The 13,373-nt window shown below is 39.8% G+C and overlaps 1 protein-coding gene across 1 annotated transcript in view; it reads right to left on the bottom strand.

The window, feature by feature from the left end:
• The window catches only part of TAFA2 (TAFA chemokine like family member 2), a 106,371-nt gene extending 93,885 nt beyond the window's left edge, over positions 1 to 12,486 (bottom strand). The window contains exon 1 of the mRNA XM_060167036.1: positions 12,375 to 12,486. Within this exon, the coding sequence (XP_060023019.1) occupies positions 12,375 to 12,480 (106 nt within the window). The 5' untranslated portion in view covers positions 12,481 to 12,486. The remainder of the gene's footprint in view (positions 1 to 12,374) is intronic.
• Positions 12,487 to 13,373: the final 887 nt, after the last annotated feature.

The raw sequence follows: 13,373 nt of genomic DNA, 5'->3' as shown, positions 1-13,373 counted from the left end.
GGTTCAAACAATTTTAACTATAAGAAAACCAACATTCTGAATATGGCCCCAAAGGATCTGCCCCACCACCTCCCCTGCCTAATTGTGCCTACCATCCTCCTTGCTTTTTGTCCTTCAGACACAGTGATCTTGTTTTTGCTCCAAAGCATTCTATTCCTTCATGTCTCAGCACCTTTGCACAGGCTACTGATCCTATCTGGATGCCCAGCTCCCACTCCCCATTCAGATCTCAGCTCAAATGTCTCTTCCCTAGAAAAGACCTCCCAGATTTCCCTCTACCCATTTTACAGTTTACATACTCTTATCCTGAAATCTTATCTCTAAACACTTTAATAATTTATAGCTAAGTATTTATTTGTCTGATTATCAGATTAATGTTTTTCATGCCTACTTTTCTGTAAGTTCCATAGGGCATGGATCCTGCCTGTGTGGGTCACTTATTAACCTCCAGAGCTTGACCTAAAGCCCAACACTTGACAGATACTCAATAAGTATTTTGTATATTTCAAAGTGAGAAAAAGAGGTCACAAAATTGTATTCTGTTTTTGAAAGGGTAACAGTGGTTATTTTGGAAGGTAGGATTATGAGTGATTTTTATTTCTCCCTCCTTTGCTTATCTATATTTTTAAAAATGTCAATAGTAAATATTTATTGTTTTAGAATTAAAACAAATTTTGTTTTAATGAAAAAATATATATATATTTTGTTTTCTGGGTTGTTGGTTAGAGAAATGAATAAACTATCAAATGAACCAACAAACAAAGAGCTACCAAAACAAATTAAATGGCTGCTCTCTCATCTAGGCTTTGGGCTGAAAATCACTTTTATTTTAAATTTGTTTTTCTTTGAAAATTTTTCATTCAATCAAAAGTTACAATTCAGATTAGTAAACACCTAGTATAATAATGGGAATAACACGCAATATTAGCTAATCAAATGAACATTTAAAAAATTTGTTTCTGTTACGTATAACTCTCATCTGTTTATAATCTCTTTCACACTAAATACTTTTCCAACCCAAACATTCAATGATGACTCATTCTCTTTAGATTTAGTTTGGATGTGATGGGTAAAGGAAGAAAAGGCAAGAAAACATATTGGCCTTCTAAGATTAATGACTATGCTTTTCTGTTGGGAACTTGGAGTTCTAAACTGAAATATTTCCTCTCTAATCCCCACTATCTGAAGCTGTACCTAATGTAATTGCTTCCAAGTGGGAAATACTGCTTATACTTTCTGATTGGCTGTCACAATGCTCTGAGTTAACCACTACCCCCCCACCCCCCACCCACCCTGCTCCCAAAATGCCCAGCTGAAGACAATTGTAAGAATTCAGGACAGAATCTCTGTGGAGGTTTGTGTGTGAGGGACTTTTAGTTCCCAAAGCTCAGAAGATTTTATTAAGCAGGTGACAACATTCTCTGATTTTTACATATCTCATTTTTCAAATACAAATGCTCTAGATTTCTACAGCGTTTCTACATTATGTTCAAGAAACAGAGTAAGACAATTCTCCAGTTGGTTGCTCTTGAGAACACAGTGCTATTGCACTGGTATTTGGAAGAGCTACTTATTCTGTTGTTTCATCTCCTATACTTACCTGTTCTGTAATGACCCAGTCTCTTACCACTCTCTTTCTTACATACTCTGCTCTATACACAGCAGCCTTGCTACTCCTCGTGTCTCCAGGCATGCTCCTACTTGAAAGCATTCATACTTATTTACTGCTCTGCCTGCAACATCCTTCCCCCAGATATTTTCATGGCTGGCTCCATTGGAAAATTTAGGTCTTACCCAAAGGCCTTATTTAAAACTACAGTCCCTCTTGAACACTTCTTATACCTCTTTCTTTCTTTATTTTTTCCTATAAATAGCATTTATACTATAAAACTGTTTTACTTTTCCTTTTTATTATCTATCTTCCCACCTCTAGGACAAAAACTCCATAAAGAAAATTTTTGCCTCTTGTATGTACTGCTATATTCTCAGTCCTTACTGTGGGTACTCAAAAATTATTGAGTAAAACAAATTTTCCATCAGAATTATCCAATCTAAAATATTCCTGTGAAAACTACCAATAGACTCTATGAATCTAGAAGTCCTGATTCCCAGAAAGGGAATGCTTTTACCAGGGGCAACGGTAAGAGTCCTGCTAAACATATAGCTCCAACTGCTGCATAGTCAGCCCCATAGACGAGTAAGAAAAAAAGGACTTAAATACTGATGAGTTTAATGACCCCAGTGATCACTGCTATGGGTAGCTGCTATGAACCAGGGCAGGGGAGAATATGTTAGGCTCTCAGATGATCCATTTAGGTATTTCTTGGCGTCCCAATGCCCAGTTACAACTATAAATTTATAAGTACAACAACCCCAGAATTCAGAACATGATAATCCAGAGCTCAGAACCCTCAGGTACGAGGTCTGCGTAAAACATCAGGTAAGCCTTCTAGGTGAACAGGAAGGAGAGAGGAATCTAAAATGGCTAGGGAAGTGGGCAGATAATGAGTATCAATAAAGGCCTTGGTACCAACTGCATTAGTAGCAGCCCCACTATTCCTCCTCACGTAGGTTTTCTTGGAAATTATAACCAAGCAGAATCTTTGATAAGCTTTGCCTAAACAGAGTAAATTTAAAGTAAGAAGCAAGCAGAGCTGAGGGGTATGAGCAGTTGACTGCAGTGATGTGTAGCTGTTGGTTCACTGCCAACATCCTTTCTATCAGCAGTGCACCTTTCCTCCACTTGCTGTGAATGGTAGGGGATTACAATTCACAGCCCCTCCCTTGTTCAGAAATCCACCCTCTGCTAAAGAGAAGCTACTTCCCCAGGAAGGCTATTCCCTACCATGGGTAACAGATCAATGGCCAATGACAAATGGACACAAGTGTACAAGAGGCTATTTATCTCACCTCAAGGAGCTCCACTCTGTGGAGCAATTTATGTTTCTGATCCTCCCCAAAGGACCTGACCAGGCTGTTCTCCAGCTGAGACTCTATTTGTGCTCATCTTTTGTCTCCAAGTCTATCCTGCTGTCCTTGCTCTCTGTCTCCTGAGAGCACTCTTTCTATAAATCACATAAACAAGAATTCCTGACTTGGCTCTGCTTTTAGAGAAACCTAAGACACATGGCGTATGCAAATCATCTCTGGAAGAATGCATTCTAAATATAGGCCTTAAAAACTCTCGCAAATATGATTCCAGTGAACATTAGCTCACAAAATTTTTAAAAATCACAAAACCCTAAAATAAATAAAGTACTATGAGTGAGAGTCAATAGGAAGAAATCACAAAAATTTCATAAAATAGAAGCATTGAATTTTATATATATGTGAGATTTGATATAAAATGTATAAAAAGAAATATAAACTAAATAAATAAAGAACAAAATATATCAAAAGCCAAGACAATTTGTAAGAAAAAAAGAATTTTTAGTAGCATGTACTAGATGAAATTAAAACTCAATATCTGCATTAAAGAGCAGATTAGACCCAAGAGAACATAGAAATAGTGTGGTAGAAATAAACAGATGTGAATAAATATCCCAGAATATAGCACAGAAAGACTTGAAGGTGTAAAATATAAAATAGAGGTTGAAATATATGGAGAATAGAGAGGGAAAGCTGACATATACCTAACCAGAGTTCTAGTTCAGTAACAATGGTATAGAAGCAATATTTCAAGACATAATGCCTGAAATTCTTTCAAAGTTTATGAAAGACATCAATCCACAGATTCAGGAAGTCAACTAAATCCCAAATAGTATAAATAAAAAGAATTCACTGCTAGATATTTATCATGTTACATGGAACAAGACTTCCTAGATTTGAATCCTGCTCTTAATGGTTACTAACTAAGCAACGTGGGCCAAATTATTTAACCTTTCTTTGCCACAGTTTCTGATCTATAAAATAGGATGAATAATAGTACCTACCTTATAGATTGTCACAAGGATTAAGTGAGTTATTATCTACAAAGCTCTTAGAATAGAGCTGTTGGATTTTTAATATTCAACTGTATTACTTTTATCTTGAATGCTCACACAAAGTGCTCTCAATCATACACAGATTTCTTATTAATTATCTCACAATAAAAAATAGAAATAAGCGAATAGGTCTTCCTTGCTCTAAGCCTTACGCATGATGAAAGCCATGTGGACTGTGGGAGATAGAGACTCCACTCTCACAGGGCAGACACAAGCTCTCACACACTCTGGCACCCAGGGCAGAAGTGGTAATTTGAAAGAAGCCTGGGTCAGATCCACCTGCTGATCTTGGAGAGTCTCTCAGAGAGGCAGGAGGCAACTGGAGCTCACCCTGGGGACATAGACACTGGTGGCAGCCAATTTGGGGGGACCTTGTTCTACCATGTGGACACAGGTGCAAGTGCAATTTTGGAATCCGCCTTCTAGCTTATTGGCACCAGGACCCAGTCCCACCCACTAGCCTATCAACTCCAGTACTCGGATGCCTCAGGCCAAGCAACTAGCCAGGCAGAGAGACAGTCCCACCCACCAGCAGGCAGGCTGCCTTACAACGCCACAGCTACCCCAGGACATGGCCCTGTCTACCAGACTGACCAGGACCCTGCATCAAACACCAGTGTGCAGGCACTAGCCCTGGGATCCCCAGGGCCCTGCAACCAGAGACCCCAGGACACAGCTTTGTCCACCAGTGGGCCGATACTATCCCCAGAACCACCGCAGCCCCGCAGAACACCCACAGGCCAAACACAAGCTCTAAAATACCTTGGGACCCTCAGCTGGCTGCCCCAGGATTTGATTTCACCCACCAGTGGGCCAGCAAAAGCTTTGGGACACCCTGGACCACATAGTCAGCTGAGTCAGGAACAGTCCCTGCCCACCAACAGGCTAAAAGCAGCTCCAGGACCCCCAGGTCCCTGCAGCCAGAGATCCCAGGACCCAGCTCAGCCCACCAGTGAGCTGGCAGTAGCTCCAGGAGACCCTGGGCTCTGGCCCCACTCACCAGCAGGATGATAGCCAGCCCTAGGAACCCCCAGACCCTGGCCACACCCACCATCAGGACAACACCAGCTTGAGATACCTTGGACTTCTCAACAAGCTGCCCTGGGATACAGTCCCATTTACGAGTGGGCCAACATCAGCTTTTGGTCACCATGGAGCCTGTAGCCAGCCATGTGAGGAACCAGCCCCACCTACCAGCAGGCCAACACTAGATCCAGGAACCCTGGCCTGCGACCCCAGGACCCAGCTCTGCCCATCAGTGAGTCAACACTAGCTCCAGAACCCCAAAGGCTTCCATAGCCAGCCTCCATACAAGGCAGAGCCTGGCAACCAACCAGACCCTGGGCCAGCCACATCTACCAGACTGCCCACAGTAGTCAGCCCACCACAACAGAAGGACCCACACAGTCTAAATAGGGGGCACCACTAGAGCGTGTAGCTCTGGTGATCAGAGAGGAGTGTGCTGTTGGGACGCAGAGGACATCTCCTACAAAAGGCTACTTCTCCAAGGTTGGGAAAAACAACTAAACTACCAGATACATAGATATTAAAAGTGGTAAATGAGGTGGCAGAGGAATATGTTCCAAATGGAGGAACATGTTCCAAAAAAAGGAACAAGATACAACTCCAGAAGAACTAAATGGAGATAGGCAATTTATCTGATAAAGAGTTCAAGGAAATTATTATAAAGATGATCAAAGAACTCAGGAGAAGAATGGATGAATAGAATGAGAAGTTAGAAGTTTTTAAGAAAGATTTAGAAAATATAAAGAAGAATCAAACAGATATGAAGAATACAATAAGTGAAATAAAAAATAAGTTAGAAGGAATCAACAGTAGATTATATGATGCAGAGGGCTGGATCAGTGAACTGGAAGGCACAGTAGTGAAAATCACTGAAGCTGAACAGAAAAGAAAAAAAAAAAAAAGAAATGAGGATGTTTAAGAGACTTCTTGGACAACACCAACCATACTAACATTCACATTATAGGGGTCCTAGAAGGAGGAGAGAGAGAAAAAGGAACAGAGAACATATTTGAAGACATAATACCTGAAAACTTCACTAACCTGGGAAAAGAAACAGAAATCCAGGTCCAGGAAGCACAGAGTCCCAAAGAGGATCAACCCAAAGAGGAACAAAACAAGACACACTGTAATTTAAATGGAAAAAAATAAAGAGAGAATAGGTGCATTGGCCAAGATGGTGGAGTAGAAAGACCCTGAGCTCATCTCTTATCATGAGCACACCAAAATTACAACTATCTGCAGAACAACAATCTATGAAAAAGACGAGAACCTACAGGAAAAGATTTTTCACAACTAAAAACCTAAAGAAGGAACCACAATGGGACAGGTAGGATAGGAAAGGTGGGCTCACAATATAATGAATTCCCATACCCCTGGGTGGGCGAACTGCAGCCCTGGGGTCCTGCACTGAGAAGACAAGTCCCCAGAGCATTTGGCTTTGAAGGCCAGTGGAGCTTAATTTGGGGAGTGCCAGGACTGAGGGAAACAGAGACTTTACCCTTAAAGGCCCACACAAAATCCCATATGCACTGGTACCCAGGGCAAAAGCAGTAATTTGACAGGAGCCTGGGCTAGATCTAACTGCTGGTCTTGGAGAGTCACCTGGAGAGGCGGGGGGTGGCTGTAGCTCATTCTCAGGACATAGATACTGTCAGTAGCCATATTAGGGAGCTTTCTACCACATGGACACTGCTGCCGGCAGCTGGCATCATGGGATCCTCCCTCTGGCTCAATAGTGCCAAGACCTGGTCCCACCCAACAACCTGTAGGCATCAATGCTAGGGAGCCTCAGGCCAAACAACTAACTGGGTGAGGACACATCCCCACCCATCAGTAGACAGGCTGCCTAATGACTTCCTGAACCCACGGCCACCTCTAGACACAGCCTTACCGACCAGAGGGCCAAGACACAGCTCCACCCACCAGTAGGCAGACACCAGCCCTGCCATCCAGGAAGCCTGCACCAGCTTCTAGACCAGCCTAACCCACTAGGGGGCAGACACCAGATGCAAGAAAATCACAGTCCCTCAGCCTGAAGACATAGTCCACCTACGGCAAGCTAGACCCTACCCTGGGACCAGTGGAGCCTGGGGCCTGGGATCTGGGCCCTGGGCCCTGGCCCTGCAACTAGCAGGCCAACACAAGCTTCAGGACACCATGGACCACATACCCAACTGCGTCAGGAACCAGACCCCTGCCCACCAGTGACCTGATACCGGCTCTGGGATCCCTGGGCCCTGCAGCCAGACTCCAGGACCCAGCTCTGCCTGCCAGTAGGTGGAGCAACAGCTCCAGAGTCTTCTGGACCCTCACTCCTACCGCCAGTGAGCCAACATTAGCCCCAGGGCCCCTTGGGGTTCTGCAGTCAGCTGCCTCATGACCAGGCCCCACTAGTCAGTAGCTAGCAACATCCACACAAGGCAGGGTCTGGTAATCAACTGGGCTAGGGGCCAACAAAGCCCACCAGTCAGCCTACATAGTCAGCCTGCCACAACAGAAGGACCTAGGCAGCCCTCTCAGGGGGAATTCTGAGAGCATATCGTTTGGATGACAAGAGAGGAGTGTGCTGCTGGGCACTTTTTTTTTTTTTTACAGAACTAGAATGAATAATTCTAAAATTTGTAGGGAAACACAAAAGGCCCTGAATAGACAAAGCAAACTTGAGTAAGAAGAACAGAACTGGAGGTGTCACACTCCCTGACTTAAAAGCTACAGCCATCAAATTAGGATGGTACTGGCATGAAAATAGAAATACATCAATGGAACAGAGAGCCCAGAAATAAAGCCATGAACTTATGGTCAATTAATCTATGACAGAGGAGGCAAGTATATACAATGGGGAAAAAAAAAATAGCCTCTTCAGTAAGCCGTGGGAAAACTGGACAGCTACAAGTTAAAGAATGGAATTAGAACATTTTCTCAAACCATATACAAGAATAAGCTCAAAATGGATTAAAGACTTAAATGTAAGACCTGAAATCATAAAACTCCTGGAAGAAAGCATAGACAGAACACTCTTTGACATAAATCATAGCAATATATTTTCGGATCTGTCTCTTAAAGTAATGGAAACAAAAGCAAAAATAAACAAATGGGACCTAATTAAACTTAAAAGCTTTTGCACAGCAAAGGAAGCCATCAACAAAACAAAAGACAACCTACTAAATGGGTGAAAATATTTGCAAATGATATGATGGATAAGGGATTAATATACCATATACATAAACAACTCATACAACTCAAAATCAAAAAAACATACAACTTGATTAAAAAAATGGGCATAACTGAATAGGCAATTTTCCAAAGGAGACACACAGATGGCCAAGAGGCACATGAAAAGGTGCTCAACATCGCTAATAATCAGGCATAAGCAAATCAAAACCACAATGAGATATCACCTCACACCTGTCAAAATGGCTATCATAAAAAGGATCACAAATAATAAATGCTGGCAAGGATGTGAAGAAAAGGCAACTCTTGTACACTACTGGTGGGAATGTAAATTGGTGCAGCCACTATGGAAAACAGGATGAAGTTGCCTCCAAAAACAAAACAAAAAAAATAGATCTACCATATGATTCAACAACTCCACTCCTGGGTATATATCCAATATATCTGGAGAAAACTATAATTTGAAAAGATACATGCACCCCAATGTTCATTGCAGCACTATTTACAATAGACAAGACATAGAAGCAACCTAAATGTCCATTGACAAACGAAGGGATAAAGAAGATGTGGTACATATATACAATGGAATACTACTCAGCCATAAAAAATAATAAAATAATGCCATTTGCAGCAACACAAATGGACCTAGAGATTATCATACTAAGTGAAGTAAGTCAGACAGAAAAAGGCAAATATCATATGATATTGCTTATATGTGGAATCAAAAAAAAAGATACAAATGAACTTGTTTACAAACAGAAATAGATTCACAGACATAGAAAACAAGCTTTTGGTTACCAAGTGGGAAAGAGGTGGGAGAGGGATAAATTAGGAGGTTGGGATTAACATATACACACTACTATATATAAAATAGATAACCAACAACAACCTACTGTATAGCACAGGGAATTATACTCAATATTTGTGATAACCTATAAGGGAAAAGAATCTGAGAAAAGAATCTGTATACACATACACACACACACAGACATATATGTGTATAACTGAATCACTGTGCTGTACACTTGAAACTAACACAACATTGTAAATCAACTATACTTCAATTTAAAAAAAAATTCACACGCAAACTCTAATTCGAAATTTTCATACGCTCAGTGCTCAAAGGAGTCTTATTTACAATAGCCAAGCTACGGAAGCAACCTAAATGTCCATCAAAAGATGAATGGATAAAGAAGATGCAGTACACACACACACACACACACACACACACACACAGGAATACTACTCAGCCATAAAAAGGAATGAAAATTTGCCATTTTGCAACAACATGGATGGATCTGGAGGGTATTGTGCTTAGTGAAATAAGTCAGACAAAGACAAATACTGTATGTTACTAAAATAAACAAATGAATATAACAAAACAGAAACAGTCTCACAGATATAGAGAACAAACTAGTGATTAACAGTGGGGAGAGGAAAGGAGGGAGGGGAAGCATAGGGATAGAGGATTAAGAGGTACAAACTATTATGTATAAAATAAGCTACAATGGTATATTGTACAGTACAGGGAATATAGCCAATATTTTATAAAATCTTTAAATGGAATATAATCTATACAAATTTTGAATTACTATGTTGTATACCTGAAATTAATATAATATTGTAAATCTACTATACATCAGTAAAAAGAAATAACTTGAATAACTTTCTTAGTACTACCACTTTGGAAAAAAGCATTTCACATAATCTGGTAAGACTGAAGATATGCAATGCCCTGTGACCCAGAATTTTGCTCCTTGGAATGTGCTCTTGAGAAACCCTTGCACATGTGCACCAGGGAAGAAGTAGAATATTCATAGAAGCATAGTTCATAATGACAAGAAAATAGAACACCAACTGTTCAGGTACAAGAGAATAAATACATAAATTGTGGTGACTTCATACAACAAAATATGGGGCAACGGTAAAAAAAAAATTAGTATTAACTATAGTTACCATCAAGTATAATGAATGTCACAAATATATTGTTGGGCAAATTAGCAAATTACAGAAAAACACAGTATAATACTATTATGTAAATTCAATAACAACAGAATTAAGCAGCATGCCATTTGGATAGGTATAAATACATGGTGAAATTATAAATAAAAGCAAGGGAATTATAATCACAAAATTTAGAATAGTGATTATCTTGGGTAAGGAGGCAAAGGAATGAAGTTAGAGTGGCAGACACAATCAGGTTCAAGAGAATTCGATATGTTACATGTCTCAACTCGGGGGGTGAGCACACTTGTGTTCATTTTATGAATAGGTCCTAAAACATATATGTACATTACACTTATTAAATGTAAAACAGTTTAAACAAAGGGGGCATTTTGCATGGAAAATGTAAAGGGAAGAAAGGAAGGAAAAGGGGAAAGAGGGAGAGGCAGAGAAATCTTTCCTAAATTCTTCCTCCAAAATATTCTTGGTAGGGTGGAAATGGATCAGCAAAACAACACAAAAGTTTATCTTCTATAATGTTTTAGAACTTTGAGTTTGGCACTTTGAGTTTTCTGAGTCAAGGGATAATCTCTTATGTTCAAGAAATATATTTTTCGGCAAAAAGTAAGAAAAGATCTTAGTTTTGGAGTTAGCATAGAACATAACACAACTTAAAAATTCTTAAAAACAGCTTTAAAAATTGTATGCAATATTCACTGCGGAGCAGTCCTCACGAATGATTCTCTTAGAGATCCCATCACTTGGCTTTGGAGATGAGAAAGCATCCTTACCATGAACCCTTGCTTTGCTGGGATGACACCCACAGTTACTATGAATCTCCCCCAAAGCTCTCAATTCTACTTTTATAGGCTGGGAAGGTGCACTGGGGTGACCATGTATGGATGATGTATCTTCTCCTGTTAAGCCCAAGGCATGGGGCCTGGACCCAGTGGTTTGCCCCTTTTTACAAGGTAAGTATTTGAGGCTGCTTTGTCCTTCAGTCTGGTTCACTGTAGCCAATTTGGAGACACGTGAATAACATCTTCCTTAACAACTTCTTAATTTTATACCAGTAACCCTTATTCAAGAGAATTTAAAGTTCTATCTGTGGATCCAAGTGCTGTACTAAAGAAAAGAAGAAATGCACACACACACACACACACACACACACATACACACACACACACACACACACACACACACACACACACACACTGTGGGGCAAAAACAGGATTGTGAAATATGAAGGACCTCTTTATAAAATTCATATTTTGAAAGATGACTCTTTTTGGTTTTAAACACAGGGGGGAAGATTTTGTCTTATAAGCATACCTCCCTCACACCACATCTTTCCATTCCCTGGTGTACTTGTTCCGTAATTAAATGCACATGTGTAACTATTTTAAGTGTTACAAAATTCAAGGCAGTCTTAACTTTCTCTTCAATCAAAAATAAAACAAGAAAGTAAGTTGCTAGTCTGTGGACTTTACAGAGGAAAGAGAACAGAATTGTAAAATCTTATTTCACAGAAAAATCTCAATTGACTTTTCAGGTTATGAATACTTGATTATGGTAGGGACAGTCCAGAAATAGACTAAAATAAAAGTAAATGGAATTTTAGTTCATTTGGAAAAAGTATTCACTATACTGAGTCTTATGCTCAGAAAAGAGAACAGAAAGGGCATAATTTTGAGCTGTCAAGCTTAACACACACATATAAAACAAATATCGTCACCCTGTTCTATGGCAGAATTGAGCCTTCTTAATATCATACTGGGGTGGAATCAAAAGAGTGGCCAAAGATGTACTCTGGCATGAAGAAATATGATCTACAAAAAGCACGGAAAGGAAATTTACATGTATACGTATTATTAAGACACATATCATTAAAGATGGTTTCATTATAGGATGATTGCAATTTGAAACTCATCTTTATTACGTGTCAACTCAACATTTTAACATCATTATCTTAAAAATGGAAATGCTAAGAAGAAAACAAAGTCACGATTCCATACTCTTTGAACATTATTTGCAGAAGTGTCAGTAATCCTGGAAACATTTAAATAATCATTCATTACCTATCAAAGCCATATTAAGAATAACTCTTTCTGCATTTTTACTTAAAGAGAATTGCCATGGGCAGACCCACATTCAGTAAAATTAACTGACCAGTAAAAGCAGAACATAATAGTTTGTGTTAAAGGGAGTCCCCTTCCTCAGAGAGTTGAGGAAGAAAACAGAACAGCTTACCTTTATGATGGTTTGCACTGGACACAACTTTCCCCCACAAGGTTACAATGAATATTATTATTAGCAGTTTTCCTTTTGTTGCTTTCTGTAAGTATCTCCTACTCATCCTGCAAATTAAAAAAAATAATAAAAATCCTAAGTATGTGAAACCATTGCTTTTCCATTATAACTGTGCTACATTTAAAGCTTCCCATGACACCTTAACACCTCAATTTGCATTCCTTATATTAAAATGCTATTCACTGTATATAAACTATGAACAGAAAAAATATTAAAGTTTTCCAAATAAAGTACCTTGATACAATGCAAGAGGTAAGAGAGGCCCTACCTCAGTCAATCTTATTTCACTTAACAGCCTAAATCAACTGGGAAACATTACCATTTTTCTTTCCATATAAATATAGATACAACTTATTCAAAAAATCCAAGGCACAGTTGTTTGAATAATCTTTAAATAAGGGACTTATTCTACTTTAAGAAAAACAAACAAAACAAAACCTTCTTCAAGGCCAGGTCAAATGGTCAGGGTAAACAGTTTAGATAAAATGTGTGTGATGAATCCCTGCATAGAATAAAGTCACTTCAAATCTATTATTCCTAATGTGTTTTTAAAAAGTCACCTTACAGGCTTCCCTGGTGGCGCAGTGGTTGAGAGTCCGCCTGCCGATGCAGGGGACACGGGTTCGTGCCCCGTTCTGGGAGGATCCCGCATGCCGCGGAACGGCTGGGCCTGTGAGCCATGGCCGCTGGGTCTGCGCATCCGGAGCCTGTGCTCCGCAATGGGAGAGGCCAAAACAGTGAGAGGCCCGTGTACCGCAAAAAAAAAAAAAAGTCACCTTACTGTACAACACTACTACTAGAGATACACAGATATTTTAATATCACTGGAATCTACCATGCTGTACTTTATGAGAAGTAGAAGAAAAATGGAAAAGCAAAATGAAAAATATCAGGTTAACATTTTCAAGTTGAGACTACAAAACTCAGGAAAGCGAAGCA

This window comes from Lagenorhynchus albirostris, chromosome 11, assembly GCF_949774975.1.
Source record: "Lagenorhynchus albirostris chromosome 11, mLagAlb1.1, whole genome shotgun sequence".
In the NCBI taxonomy this organism is placed as follows: domain Eukaryota; kingdom Metazoa; phylum Chordata; class Mammalia; order Artiodactyla; family Delphinidae; genus Lagenorhynchus; species Lagenorhynchus albirostris.
Note: the sequence above shows the minus strand (reverse complement) of the source record. Positions and strands in the feature narration are given on the sequence as shown.